Consider the following 15,729-nt stretch of genomic DNA (forward strand, 5'->3'; position numbering starts at 1 on the left):
AAAAGCCTCCAGCATTTCTATTAGCCCTGAAAAGGCGGGGCTGTCACCCAGCTGTCATCCAGCCTTGTTTACAAGAAAATAGCCAGGTTTATGGCCAAGTGGTTTGGAAAGTAGTCATCTTCGTGGAAGACCCTGTGAGGTAATTAGTAGCCAGAGACAGTCGCTGATTGAAAAAAGAGGCCCACAATGGCTGCGAGGGGAGAACGATTGATCGCAACAAGACTGAAGCTACCTTGCTTGGCTGTTTAACGAGAATAATTACTTTCTGGGGTTAAGGACCATATACTTGGCGTTCTTTCAGATGGTTATGTTCTTCGGTGTAACTGGCCGATCAGAGAGTGATCTATCATGGAAAGCAGTGTTTAAAGGTTTAGCTGCTGGTTATCCGTCTGCATTCCCACAAAGTCTTGACCAACAAAGTCCAGTCTTGACCTCAGTCGTAGCAGTGATCGTTTATCTCTTTGTAATGAAAGTATCGTGTAGGAAAGATCACTCTGAGCATTTTATCAATATAAAAGTAGTTTCTGTCATATAAGATGCCGTTCTATCGCTGACGGTGTGTGTCAGTGTGTTTGTACTTCAGTACATCAGTGGCACTACCATCTGTCTCAAACGATTTATTGGTCGGTGATTGGTTGGCTACGCACTACCAAAGCTAATCTTTATAGGTTATGTTTCTGAAAATGCTTTTAAAAATAATTAACATATTTTAAAGCATTTTAGGAAGTATTTAATATCGTTATGTAGGGAACAATCTTTCTGCATTTTAGGAAGTATTTAATGTCGTTATGTAGGGAACAATCTTTATGTATTTTAGGAAGTATTCAATGTCATTATATAGTAAACTATTTTTATCATTAAATTTATTTTTGGGGAACACAGTTTATAGAAAGTAGTTCACACAAAAATCAATGCACGTATATTTATTATCATACTCCTCTTAAATTATTATGAAGAATAATGCGCGTTCTATGAAAGTATCATTCCTGAAATAATACCATCAAAACAGAATATTTCTTTTCTTACATATCAATAATCGTTAAATGTACTAACTGCATTAGTACTGAAATAATTTTCATGATGAAATGGTAAAAATAGAAACCGTTATGTATTCCCATCCGTTTCGAGCCTCAGTTTAAATATTTGCTAATGATGTGAGATCAAATATTGTTGTTGGAACAAAAACACTTTGGTCATTTATGACAAATAAGACGTCATGGTTTGGAAATAATTCCTTCGACACAAAGCCAGAAATTGTCTCTTATTATCAACTGACAGGGATCGACCCCTGGAACAGAGCGACATGGTGCTCTTTGAAGTGTTTACTTTTGCCCATTGTCGTTGAAATCGCCAGCTTCCAATGAGGCGAGGTGGAGATTAATATTAGCTCTATTCCTCAATACACCAGTATTCATTCCCAGCCAGGAGATTAGCCTTAGGCGGAAACATCATCTTGTTCGCTGTGTCGTCTGCCTGTGTTTCACATTGTCGTCTGCTCGGTCATTCTTTTCCCGATTTCCATGGATTTCGCGGCAAATCGACCACAGAAAATCGCGATCACACAGATGGGGGACCTTGAGGCCAAATACTATGATAGACTCTCCAAAGAAGAAAATGTCTTGTGCCTAATACTAGAACTCTCACAACATCGTTATGGCGATTTGCGATAATGGACAACTGTAGCAAAAATCAATTTAAGAAAGCGATGGTTGGGCTCAATTGGCAGGGGTAAAGAGCTCTTCCAGCTCCAGGAACCGTCATCCACCTCAGACGCTGCCTAAGGCCAACTCCGATTTGCATTTCTCCAATATAATGTGGTAGAAATGTGTCTGAGATGCTTGTTACTACACCCTGAGTGCAAGGGCATCTACTGGAGTAAAGGCTCCCGAGGCACGGGATCAAAGAACAGGTTTGTGGCTGGGGGTGCTTCCATACCCCCGTCACCCTAGTCTCCGTAGCGCGTCCTGTGGCGCGACAGATCAATTGGGGCCGGGGTCACTGCCTCGAATGATGGGCCAAGGTACTAATTATGGATCAGGTTTCATCAAAGATATGGCAATTTCCAGAAATCTAATAGAAACTCCAACGGTATAATTGGGATTTGTAACCTCTTTTCGTGTTTGGTGTGAAACAATCTATTAATATCTGTGTAAATAAATTGTGAGCTTTTAAAGAAGGATTGATGTAATTTGCCAAACCTAACTATTTACATAATATGAAGTCATGCTAAAGCAAATAAAGTTTGTCAAGTAAATAGCGGTCTATCCAGTTCAAAGCACGTGGCCCGATGTCAGATTGCATGGTGGAAATTGATCTTAGGGTTATTATTCCCTAAAGGATTTGGTCGCTCCAGACAGTACGTACTTTACTTCTGTAACAGGTGATACTAGAGAAAAGAGAGAAATGCAAATTAATAAGATGTTAAACCTTCTCTTTTAAATATAAAACGTCAATGTCAGAGAATCCTCTCGCTTATCCGATGAAACAGATTCCAGTGAGTGTCACAGGCAAAATAGCGGGATGCTATGTGAATGGGTCACAGAAAAGAAGTGATGACACCAGGTGTTCGCGAAAAGGTCCTTAAAACACTTTGTTTGAGCACACAAACTTTAGTTTGTACAGTACGACATTGAATCGCCTCTGATAATTTGTAAGTTGATCCTGTCATGCAATAAAGGTAATGTGTACACCGTCAACGGGTTAATTAATTATCATTACATGTAATTCAGAAAATTCAAAACATCCTTTGAAACTTCCCCATTCACTACTTTGGAGTGATCGGCTTAAAAAATTCAACTTCCACACATTTACTTTATCAATTCTGATTAAGTTTCTACGAACATGTTTGATTAGAATGAAAAGGATATCTTACTTTGCTGGCTTCGTGTTCTTGTCATCATCCCACGCACGTAGTTCCGACCAGCACTGTTGGCGAGGTGCAAAGTTTATATATTCCTTAGTCAATTAAAACCTGAATTCCACAGCCTAAGCAGAGTAAATTCATTCCAGGTTAGTGCACTTCGTCCACACTTATGTAGGCTACTGTGATTCTACCTACAGTCTTAATTAATGCCCGCCAGGTGGAAGTGAACGTAAATCTTCTCCAGTAGAACATATCCAATGGGCTTCTTTCCTTCTATCGCTCTCCTCGAAAAGAAATGTTTGAGATTTGATCTTGCAGTAGGAGGTACAAAGTACCTGATATATTTGGGGGTATTAATTATTTATATTTTCATATTGTGATACCAATAAGGAGATTTATGTTTACATATATATTTAAAAGAATGTATTTTAATGAAGGTCCTTTCTAACCAAGTGACCTTGGTGTGGTATTTTCAATGTCCTCACAGCAAAGGTCATGAATCTGATCTGTAAGGCCATAAGTCACTGATATTTGGAGGTTTCTCTTTTTTGATAAAGCTATAAAATTAGTAAAACAGGTGAAGGTTCGTGGTGTCCATTGGGGGTTATCATATTTCTCATTTTTCTGTCTGTATCACACTTTTGCAGCACACAATGTGGTAACTTGAAGCTCTCTGGACTTTCCCGTAATATTTAGCTTCTGTGTGATATAACTGAATTAACGTTCAAAGTGGTGTTCAGACAAACTCACACTTATTTTGGTTGTAATTCATTTGTCTGCTTTATTCTTTGTCCGTGGGGGTACGATGCCAGTGATGGAGCAAGGACAAGAGCGGTCAAGATACGAACCCACCATGTCCAGACTAGACGCTATCATGTTCATTCTGATCCTAGACCTTGAATCCTCAGGAGGAACTCTTGGTATTTTGCTCCGACATATTAGTTTGAATCTATCGAAAATGTTTTTCATTATTGAGTAAACATTGTTCAAATATAAATGATCATTTCCCCTCGATAAGATAATTGTTATGACACAACCCAAGCCCTTTTTCGTCAACATGTACAGATGGGTATGAGTTAACATTAACCCTATACAGCTTGACCTTTCAATAATCAGTATTAGTCAATACAAGTCCAGCTCAGTGAGAGATATTTGAATTTCAGGGTAAAGCTATCCTTGGTTACAGGACTGCCTAGTGTGGGTGCGCTATCGGTTCAGATAGTTCCAGGTGTAGGTTCATGCTACCACCTCTTAGGGGTATTTATGTGAATTCTAGAAAGAACCAGTTTATTCTGGAATATCATTTTCAGTCTGCCTCAATGACACTATGTGGTAGTAAGAAAATACATAATCTTAATAAAGTATTTGCTTTTTCTTGTCAAGTGTTTTACGTCTTTACGTGAACAAAACACAATTGGCAATTCCACTAATGACAATATCATCTGTTTCAGGTCATGCTATGAAATAAAATGTCTCACTCAAACAAGGATGGCAACGGTATGAGGATCTACACTGAAAGGATTATGTATTCTTCTGAAAGGGTTTTAATCAAAGGAAATGAATTTATGAATGTCAACTTCCTTGTTATGAGGAACACAACGTTTCGGAATATATACTTACTTTTTCATCAGGTGAATAAATGTTATGAGGCAGAGAACATATATATGTACCTGTACGAACAACAAACGTAATAAGATAACAAAGGTGAAAACTCAACAAGGGAAGTCAACAGATAATTTGTCACCCCTCATAGCGTTCATTCACCTGATGAAGGAGAAAGTATATACTCCGAAACGTTGTGTTCCTCACAAAACGAAGTTGACATCCATTGATTCTCTTCCTTATGTGTATCGGGGGCACGGGTGGCCCAGTCGTCTAAGGCGCCGCGATTCGCTGTGCAGAGTTGCGTCCCTTGGGCACGCCAGAAACCTATGATTGTGGGTTCGAATCCCGGTTCGCCCCGATTATGTTTCTAGGTTTGTCAGCACCATACCCGTACTCGTGGGTTTCACCGAAGTGGTAAACGTCGGAGACCTGCATCACTTCGGACTTTCCTCCTACATTAAGCTGACACGGCGCGATATAACTGGAATACTGTTAAAAGCGGCGTTAAACCCAACTCACTCACTCCTTATGTGTATCACTTGGGTTTTAAAACTGCATATTATCTTCAATGAAAATGTTTCAAACATATTTCCAGTCATCTCATCTTTTTACTACTCGTTGCTTAAACGGGGAACTGAAATTAGTTGGAAGCTCCTATGAACACTGCGCAAATAGGTTCTGAATATCCTTTTTCTATTGTCATGAATGGGTTTGTATTGTTGGTTTACATCAAACAAACCTTTGTATGACACAAACGTTCAAACATCACAACTTTTTTATTTGAAATATTGTTCATCAGACATATTGAAGTAGTGTGTTATATGTGTTTTCTGTTATCCATTCATATTATTATCACCGCTATTTTGCATTTTACGCCTAATAGAATCTGATTCATGGGAGAATCGAGACTGGTTATTCTCTGGCGCTGACGTTATGATTTTCTATGGTTATTTTGCCATAAGAGTGTGAATATTTCAACAGAGAAATAACGACCTGATGTAAATATTTCCCCTTATTCCTGCCACACATGTTGGCGGATAGAACTCTAGCCACTGCGGAAGGAAGGAAGTAAAGAGACAACATGTCCTCATCTGTGCCTGCGTCTACATTGTTCTCAACATAAAAAACATTCCAAACGTTTAATCTACCTCGACTTGACTTTCAATATATGTTACTGGTCTTACTCTTTCTCCAACCAAGGTATATGCATGCTAGCTTCTGACAACTGTTTCTACAAAACAAAGTGGACTGCTATAACAGGACAAATACAGGAATTATCTCTTGAATGTTGTTTCCAACAAACCACAGCATATAAAAAGGTAAAATAAACCTTGCATCATTTTTCAAGAAAAAACACGTTAACTGCTGTTAGAACACATGTACATGCATCAGCTTTAGGACTTTAACCGCCGTAAGAAACAAATATACATGTGTCACCGTTTGAATATAGTTTCGAGAAAACACAGTTCCATATGCTATAATGGACGATAAAACATAGCCAACGGTTATATATTAAAACAACTTACCTCTTTTGAATATGTGTGTTATGGTTACCCATATCAATTGTTGCCAATATAAAAACTGCTTCCTTTTGAACGCGGTTTCTATAAAATCATTAGAATACAAAACTTTTAAATGCGGTTTCTTCAAGATTTAAGCGCAAAATTTGATTCCATAATCATAACAAGTATATGTTAAAAGTAGAGTGGATTGAACGAATCGGACTGTATCATAAGCATGTGTTTATGAATCACTGTCAAATAGTGATAATACCAGGTGTTCGCGAGCGTGTCCTGCACCACCGGTGACACAAACACATGCAAAGGCAAGTCACTTGTTCACCCGAGGAAACATATGAACATATGGTACAAATCAAAATAGGGAATTCATCGCGCATCATTTTTGCCACTGATGCGTCCTCCATATGTTTTGAAAGTTTTACTAAGACATTGAATGGCGTAACCCTGTTCAAAAAACTTTTTGAGCAAGAGCCAAAGTTAACTGCTATATAAGAAAATAAATACATCTTTTAAAGTAATTGCTACAAAGCTAAGCTAGTAGCAATTGCAAACACAATGTTCAATCTGTTGGATGTGGTATCTTCAAAACCACCCTTCTTGGTGAGCGTAGTGTCTTTGCAATGTGGTAGGGTAAATAAGCAATATAAAAAGAACAAAAAACAAAATGCCATATCCAAGTTACATATTTAATGATTCATAACGTGTTGTTTCGTTTTACACATTTCCTTCCAAATGAATGTCCGATGTCAATCTCAATAGGGATGTAAACACAAAGAGAAGCAAAAACCTACAAACATTCGGCTATCTTCCGTTATATCCGCAATATATCTACATGGCCATGTCATACGGGCTGGCTGTAAATAACATCTACAATGCAGGATTGCATCATTCATTCTTCTTTTTTATGTAACAACTCTACTCTGGTGTATGCAAGCCAGCTAGGAAGTGGAGATCACCCGGATGTAGAGGAACGTGTTTTCAGTACATGTTTTGCTAATAATTCCCACATGTTTGAAGAACAGAATGCGTACCGTGTAAGAGGGGCAGATGCTGGTAAATGAAGATTGCCCAAATGTGAGAATCGCTTCTTTCTTTCGAGTAATAGGATGCATGATTTGCAAACATTCATGAGCTGAGAGGCTTCAGAATTGGGTCTGAAACACATAACGAGGTCTTTAATTATTGGACTAAACAGGTGGGACCCCTAGCTCCCTACAGCTCAAGCTATCCTCCCTCTCATAGATATAACTTCGAGGACACCTTGTTGAATGTTTTTTACCATTCCAAAAATGAGCCTTGATGCTTATGTACAGAAAACCTTTTTGTTTTGTTGCAAATTAAATTTCGAAATGTGTGCTTAGTTATTGAATGTTTTTTAACGTAAGTTAAAGGTTTGAAATGAGTGCATGAGTTATAACTTCAAAGCTAGCTTCTTCACGTACGAAACATATGCACTTTAATGTTAAACGTCAGTACACCACCTCAACACTTTGGAAAGTGTACCAAAGGTACTAAGAGCTCGCGACTCATGATTATAGTTTTGTTTGCAAACTGGAAATTCTACTGGGTTCAATGCACATTTAAACAGTGGGTGAGTAAGTGAATGAGTTGAACATTAACACCCCTTTGAACAGTTACAATACGTTGTTTCAGATTAAGTTTACAGGAGATTCGAACGTCGTGAACAGTTACAATACGTTGTTTCAGATTAAGTTTACAGGAGATTCGAACGTCGTGAACATTTACAATACGTTGTTTCAGATTAAATTTATAGGATATTCGAACGTCGTGACGTAGATCGTATGCGTGTTCCACAATGCCTACAAGGACGGGTATATTGCTCACAAACCTAGAACCGCAATCAGGATTCGAAACCACGATGAGTACAACCAAACGATAGAACAACTGCACAACGAAATGTGGCGCTTTAACCACCAGGCACCATCAGACACCATCGGGCACCATCAGACACCACCAGGCACCATCAGACACCATCAGACACCATCAGGCATCATCAGACACCACCAGACACCATCAGGCATCATCAGACACCATTAGACCAGACACCCTCAGGCATCATCAGACACCATTAGGCACCATCAGCCACCATCAGACCAGACACCCTCAGGCATCATAAGACACCATTAGGCACCATCAGCCACCATCAGACCAGACACCCTCAGGCATCATCAGACACCATTAGGCACCATCAGCCACCATCAGACCAGACACCCTCAGGCATCATCACACACTATTAGTCACCATCAGACACCATCAGGCATCATCAGACACCATTAGGCACCATCAGACACCATCGGGCACCATCAGGCACCATCAGGCATCATCAGACACCACCAGACACCATCAGGCATCATCAGACACCATTAGACCAGACACCCTCAGGCATCATCAGACACCATTAGGCACCATCAGCCACCATCAGACCAGACACCCTCAGGCATCATAAGACACCATTAGGCACCATCAGCCACCATCAGACCAGACACCCTCAGGCATCATCAGACACCATTAGGCACCATCAGCCACCATCAGACCAGACACCCTCAGGCATCATCACACACTATTAGTCACCATCAGACACCATCAGGCATCATCAGACACCATTAGGCACCATCAGACACCATCGGGCACCATCAGGCACCATCAGGCACCATCAGACACCACCAGGCACCATCAGACACCATCAGACACCCTCAGACACCCTCAGGCATCATCAGACACCATTAGGCACCACGAGGCACCATCAGACTCCATCAGACACCATCAGGCACCATCAGGCGCCTGGAAACGTGAGCACACCATGTCGTATTTTATTTAAACATATTTTATTGTCCAAAAAGACAAAGGGACTGGGCACAAGTGCACCACTTAATGCCGCATTTTCTCTGTCGTCTTGTGAATGGTACTATAGCTCTCCGTAGTGCTGATTAGATTTGGGTTTTTTAACGAAATTCGTCTTGTCACGATATTTTTTAATTGTGTTTTTTTATAAGATGCGTTATCCCCCAATATGGTGATTGGCTGTTTTATTCATTTGTATAGACAGTTATCGCGATAGATAAATCTTTGAAATGATACGAACATGATGTATTAGGTTTCAAAGCTCATGATGTAGTGACGAGGCTTGTAGTCACACAACCACAAGTTCACTCTGACACAGAAAATCCTGTGGGGTTCATTGCATTAATAAGTCTGATGAAAATCTCACTCCTTTTCACCCTAAACACTTAACAGATGGGAAAACATATTATGTAAAATTACCCCAAACACCGTAAAACACCACACACATACTCCCGAACGCTTTTATATATACCCAGTCTTCAGTCCGCGGATATTCTGAAAACCATATATCTAATGTTCCTGATTAATTTATCTTTTATATCATGTAATTAACTCCACTAAGAGAACTGTAGCAGCCGCTCACTTCAGGCGCGTGTATCGTATCAATCTTAATTTGCAAACCTTAAGATTGTGGTCTTAATTTGATAAAAGTAATGTCGCGGAAAACTAACCGCAACCATATCTATTTCATTTACACACACATACATATACAAAGATGAGTTGTATAATTTACTTAACCGGTTTCACGAATGTGATTTTGAAGAGGCAATATTTCAACAACGGACTATATTGAAAGCGCTAGCCAATTAAAAACTGTGTTCAATCTTACTCCACTTATCTAATTATTACTATATCTATATCTATATATATCTATATATCTATATATATCTATATATATCTATCTATCTAGATATATATATATATATATATATATATATATATATATATATATATATATATATATATATATATATATATATATATATATCGTTTGGCACTATATTAACATTGGTTTACACATCCGCCGAATGCTATATGATATGTATAGAATTGATCAATTAAACGTTTCGTCTAGCCACGAAGAGTTCATTTAAATATGTCATGTATTTAGTACCCCACGTGTTTCTCCAATCTTCTGAATGAGGGTGGCATTGTGGTGGGCATTCGTCACCACTCGCCCGTTTCCGTAACTTGTCCCGGAATAACACGAGGTGGTCACGAATAAACACTGTAACATTTCATTTTCACACAAAGTCAATCAAGAAGTAAAACAGGGCTGTTTGTTGTCACCGCTATTGTTGTCTAAGCGCTAAGAGCATGCTTAAGCATGGAGTACAGCGCCATGTAAATGGACTATTATTATTATTATTATTATTATCATTATTATTCAGCTTGTTCTTTAATGACCTGATAATGAAGATAAGTTTCATGTGATGAAGGGTGGGTGTGGACAGCGAATCTATTAACATTTTATCTCATGAAGACGACATAGTTCTACTGGCGCTACTGGAGAGGAGCTCAACCTACTTATAGCTATTGTCAACACATGGAGCCTTAAGAATAATATGAATATAAACTGTGATAAAACGAAAAAAATACATTTCAGAACACCATCAAAAGCAAAAACAAACTTTAAATTAAAATATAGAGATGTCATCACAGAAACAGCTATACATACCTCGGACTTCTAATGAACGAGGACTTGAACCATCAAACCATGGCAAAATCGGTCACTGAGTCCGTAAGAAGAGCATTGGGTGGCATGCCTCTGAATGTTTTTAGAAAACTATATGATGGTGTGGTAGGTGTTTGGATACGGAGCTTATACATGCGGGACCACAACATATTCCTGCGTTAACGCGGTGCATCACTGAGCATCAGATTTTGTCTTGGAGTAGGAAAATATTACCAAATATGGCAATAAATGGAGAGACATGGTGGACACACCCAATAATTAGACAGTGACTCGGCGTATCTCGGCACTGGGTAGGATTAACTAACATGAATAAGCGAGGATTAAACAGGAGACTACAGATAAGGAAGAACATGTTTTAATTTCAGTTGCATCGACGATGAAATGCATGTTTTATTGTCATATCCTTTATGTACGCATATTAGTGATAAACTTATACAATCATGTGTTCTATTATCACCAAATTTTATTCTTATGACTTTAAAAAAAAGATGTGCTATATTTTTACAAACCCAGATCTCACCTTTTATTTTGTATCCTCACCAGCTATTTTTTTTATGAATATGAACTTTGTTTTTATTATGTATGTATATGTTTTCATTAGTAGTATGTCATAATCTCTGTGCGATTAGCATGATCAACCTGTAAATATAGATATTTTAGAAACTTTATATTATATATCTGTTGTATCATGAGCGAGACGTTTATACAATGATCAGACTGTATGTCTGTAACGTTTACAGTCAGATCGACATTATTAACAAGATCAACCAGGGTGTTATATCGTCTGAGCTTTACACACTATCATTGCTACTCTCAAAATGACACTGTAAAGGAATGAACCATAACTTTGACACCGACGTAATTCATATGTTATACATGTTCCACGATAAAATATCCAGTTAAAACATGTATATAATGTTCCATTTCACATCTATCGGAAAACACATTTAAAATACGTATAAAACCGAATACCCATTTTCTGTACATTTGTAAATAAAAAATACTATACGATTGGCATAAACTAAAAAAACAAATCATTAATCACTGTCAGATTTCAAACACTGCCTGGGTGGTTTACAAAGTATATATAAACAACAAAGAATACAAATATAACCGCATCTAAAACCAATTCATTAACACTCGAGACATAACTAGTTTTCAGTTCTGGAAAATTAGATCCACACACCCAATCTGCTACAGATTTACAATACAAACTCTTATAGCTAAAATCCACCCCTTCTCTCAGTCACCACAGAAGTCAATTCACTTCCACAGTATCGCTCCGCATTGATAGCCATGTCTGTCCCCACGACTCAAAGCTCGGAGTGATTTAAAGGCTTTGATAAACCAGGTGGCAATCTACAAGTCTGTATTGCCGATACCCAATACCCGACTAACACTTCAAGTATTCCTACGCTTTGTCGTCTATTTCTTATCTCACACTCTTATCGGATTGTAAGATAAGTGTAAACATATTTTCACGCTTGTAGTGACCCTAGAGGCGCGATACGGACGCGAGGTGTGGAGCCTTCTCTGCAGGTGTTAGTTGGACAAATACACCGGCGGGTCTGTCACTTTCAAAGTGTAAAAGTATTGGAAACACGGCCCAGTACTAGTATAAACACCTATAGAAATGAGATGGCTTCTTGCACCTGGTAGGGGTGAAATAATAGTGAATAAACGGCTATTAGTTAAACATCTAACAATATGTATGTAGATGCAGCTATCAGATGGAAGCCGGCGTTATGGGTGATTGGATTTGTATGAGGCAACGGCTTTGCTCTTAGCCAGTCGGGGGAGAAATGTATTTCAGCGATATGCGCCAAGAAGAGTGGAAATTGCGATAACATTGAAATTTTATATCCCCTGAGAGGAAAATGTTCATGTATCGCGGAGGCTTATCCCCTATATTCCTGTTTCAGGGGTTAGCGTGTTTTGAAGATGCTGTGTTCCGCTCCGCGAGATATCTCTATAAATACCAGAAGCACGGATGGAAACAGTTGAAGTGTATTCAAGCTCTGTTTGTTTTAGTTACGGTCAAAGATATCCCAGCTGCTCTGGAGATCTGCGCGTTAAATTTCACAGGTAACCGACTAATTTTTCACCCAGTTGCAAGCTACCTGGAAGTGTAAACATTGGACGATATAGATCTGTATTCACTTGAGACTTGTAGTATTTCGCTGTGGGTTTGTCACAGCGTGTGAAATCGGGAGGGGGACGAGCTGTTGTGGGTCAAGCTTCGGGTGGAGTCTCAAGACGTGGGTCGGGGGGTTTGGAAGGGGTGGGCGTCGGTGGGGTGGGGTGTGTGTGTCAATCACATAGCTATCAACCTTGAGCTGTCGGTTACACTGTAATCTGAACCAGCGCACAAGATACCCCATTCGACAACCACTATCAAATCTCATTTCGGATTAAAACACACCGTGCGGACCCATCACATTTCTTTCGACATGTTAGTCAATGGTTGGTAAAAGAATGAAGGCCCAGCGGTGAATGGACCCTAGTAATTAGACTTGAATGACACACAGCTTGAATAGTAGGGGGCGGAGCCAATGTGTGGCCTAGCTGTAGGGCCAACCCCCTGTTCTCCGCATACAGCTACCCAGGATCAAGGTATAGTCAGTGAGTCGTGCCAATCACTGCGCTCTTCCTCGTTCATACAGCCACAAATTAATAGAGTATCGGTCGAGGCATTTGGCTACTACGCGCCGAAGCGGTGAACACCTATATACGACTATCTATCACCACGTTAGACTACGGGCGTGAAGGTCCAGCCTCCGAGAATTACGATCGAGCTTTGAAATAATCAACAGTGTCACAGTGTCTGAGGCCACAACATCGCATAGAGCGCGTGGGGATCACAGTTTAGCCGACTCACGCGCGTGGTGTCAGATCCTTCGGCGCTTGTGTCGGTGGCATTATTTCTCTCTCCCCCGTCGGTGTAGGAAGGGTTGACACGTGCCCCCTCAATGTAGAGCTGAGGGAGAGAACATCACAAGGATACGATCACTGACCGCGTTGGGGTTGATACAAGTAACTCCCGCCCAATGTGAACCGGGGCATTGCCGTAACAGAGGCACCGCAGGAAGAGTGGAAGGAACAGTCGAGGATTATAGCAGCTCTGGGATTCTTAACCGAGCCAAACAGGGATACGGTGAATGCTCTACACGACTAACTCTCCCGATCGTGGAGCGAGAGTGGGATTTTGTTTGTGAAACACAACCCTGGTGTACCAAACACCATGCGTGTGTACATTAGGACTTGTCGTAGCACTTGGCTACTCCGGGTACACTTACTGTTAATATTCTACCTGGGGTACGTGTGTTCGGCTGGTTATATCAAAATGTTTGCGGGTCAACAAACGCCACCTGATCCTTGCTATGATGAGAATGAGAAGCCCAAGAGGTGCGTTCCAGACTTTGAGAATGCTGCTTTTAGTAAAGAAGTGGTAGCGTCGAGTACCTGTGGTTCTCCGCCGAGCAGGTACTGCAAGTCCACAACGGACAACGATGCTAAGGTTATCAGGAACTGTTTTATTTGTGACGCGAATCACCTCAAACGCAGACACCCGCCGTCATACCTGACGGACCTCAATAACCCCAACAACCTCACCTGCTGGATGTCCGAGCCGTTTGTCCAGTACCCTCAGAATGTCACGTTAAACTTGTCCTTGCACAAAAAATACGAGCTCACGTACATCAGCTTACAGTTCTGCTCTGCCCGGCCGGATTCAATGGCAATCTTTAAGAGTATGGACTATGGTAAAACATGGATACCTTTTCAGTACTACTCCAGCGACTGCAAAAAGATGTACAGCAAAGATGCCGTTGCTGTCGTCACCAAAGCTAACGAACAGAAAGCTTTGTGCACGGAGGCCTACAGCAACATCGATCCCCTGGGCGGGGCCAGGGTGGGGTTCAGTACCCTTGAGGGACGACCATCGGCTCTGGATTTCGACAACAGCCCCGTTCTTCAGGACTGGGTAACCGCCACGGATATTATGATTGTGTTTAATAAATTAAATACCTACGGTGATGAAGCGAAGGATGACGAAGGGGCAAGGGAGAGTTACTACTACGCTCTGAGCGACTTCGCCGTCGGTGGCCGTTGCAAATGTAACGGTCATGCTTCTCAATGCATTCCAAATCGCGATGGGAGATTGGCCTGTGACTGCAAACATAACACTGCTGGGTATGACTGTGAGAAGTGTAAGCCATTCCATTACGACCGCCCATGGGCCCGGGCCACCCCGGGGGAGACTAATGAGTGTGTTGGTAAGTTCAATATTAATACTTTGTTTTCATCTAACCTTTTTGGTAGTGACTACACGCACATGAACCATTTATTAAAACTAAACATAGCTGAGCGTATTTATGAAAAACGGAGCACATGTAACGATATGTTTATTTGTATGAATGAATGCCCACAAACTTAGCGTTACTAGTTGTTTATATGTAAACATAAAAAATATATGAATAAATAAATATATATAAATATATAAACATGTATATTAAAATAGATATGAGTAAAAATAAATACGGTAAATAAAATAGTTTTAACCAGGGTGTGCATAAGTGTCTTGTGTAAAGCGAGCTTATCACTTAAAAAAAATAGGCGAAGGAAATTAGAATATAAACAAAACCTAACTTGAATTCAGATCATCTTATCAAGTGATAAATATAAATAAACAAAACGGCCCTGCTCTGACTATTTCCATTTGAATACGTCATACTTCCAATGTAAAGGAAGGGCGTTTGAAGAAAAACCTCTAAAAAAAATCTCCAAAAATGAAGCATTTTCATATTTAATGATATCGAGAACCTTGTATTCTCTCTATATTACGCCATAGTCATATATTAATCAAATGTTTGACGTGGGGTTTTATATAACAGCGATAATATATGAGAAAAAGCGTACAGAATTTGTGTTACATACGGAACTAGAACATAAGTTATTAAGTCGGTTTTACTGCGAAAATGTAGATAGGTTCTCGGATGTCTCAGCGCACAACTTTCCGATAACACCTGTTTTCGGCTTCTCGCGTTTCTAACACATAAATCTTTCACGGGACGTGTTTCACTGGAACGAGTTGTGTCTTCAAGTTTTTAACCCATACAATGTGCTCATGTATAGTGTACAAAATCATGAAATCACAATGACAGTTTTTTTTAAAAACTGCGTCT

At 39.9% G+C, this 15,729-nt stretch overlaps 1 protein-coding gene across 3 annotated transcripts in view; it reads left to right on the plus strand.

The window, feature by feature from the left end:
• The first annotated feature begins 13,131 nt into the window (after nucleotides 1-13,131).
• The window catches only part of LOC139468348 (netrin-1-like), a 61,538-nt gene continuing 58,940 nt past the window's right edge, over nucleotides 13,132-15,729 (plus strand). Inside the window, exon 1 of one of the 3 annotated variants that reach the window (XM_071250256.1) lies at nucleotides 13,132-14,820. In XM_071250256.1, coding sequence (XP_071106357.1) covers nucleotides 13,788-14,820 — 1,033 coding nt within the window. In that variant the 5' untranslated portion in view covers nucleotides 13,132-13,787. The remainder of the gene's footprint in view (nucleotides 14,821-15,729) is intronic. The other 2 variants (XM_071250255.1, XM_071250258.1) reach the window with 2 other exon arrangements.

This window comes from Haliotis cracherodii, unplaced genomic scaffold (assembly GCF_022045235.1).
Source record: "Haliotis cracherodii isolate W230 unplaced genomic scaffold, xgHalCrac1.p SCAF_2, whole genome shotgun sequence".
Classification (NCBI taxonomy): Eukaryota; Metazoa; Mollusca; class Gastropoda; order Lepetellida; family Haliotidae; genus Haliotis; species Haliotis cracherodii.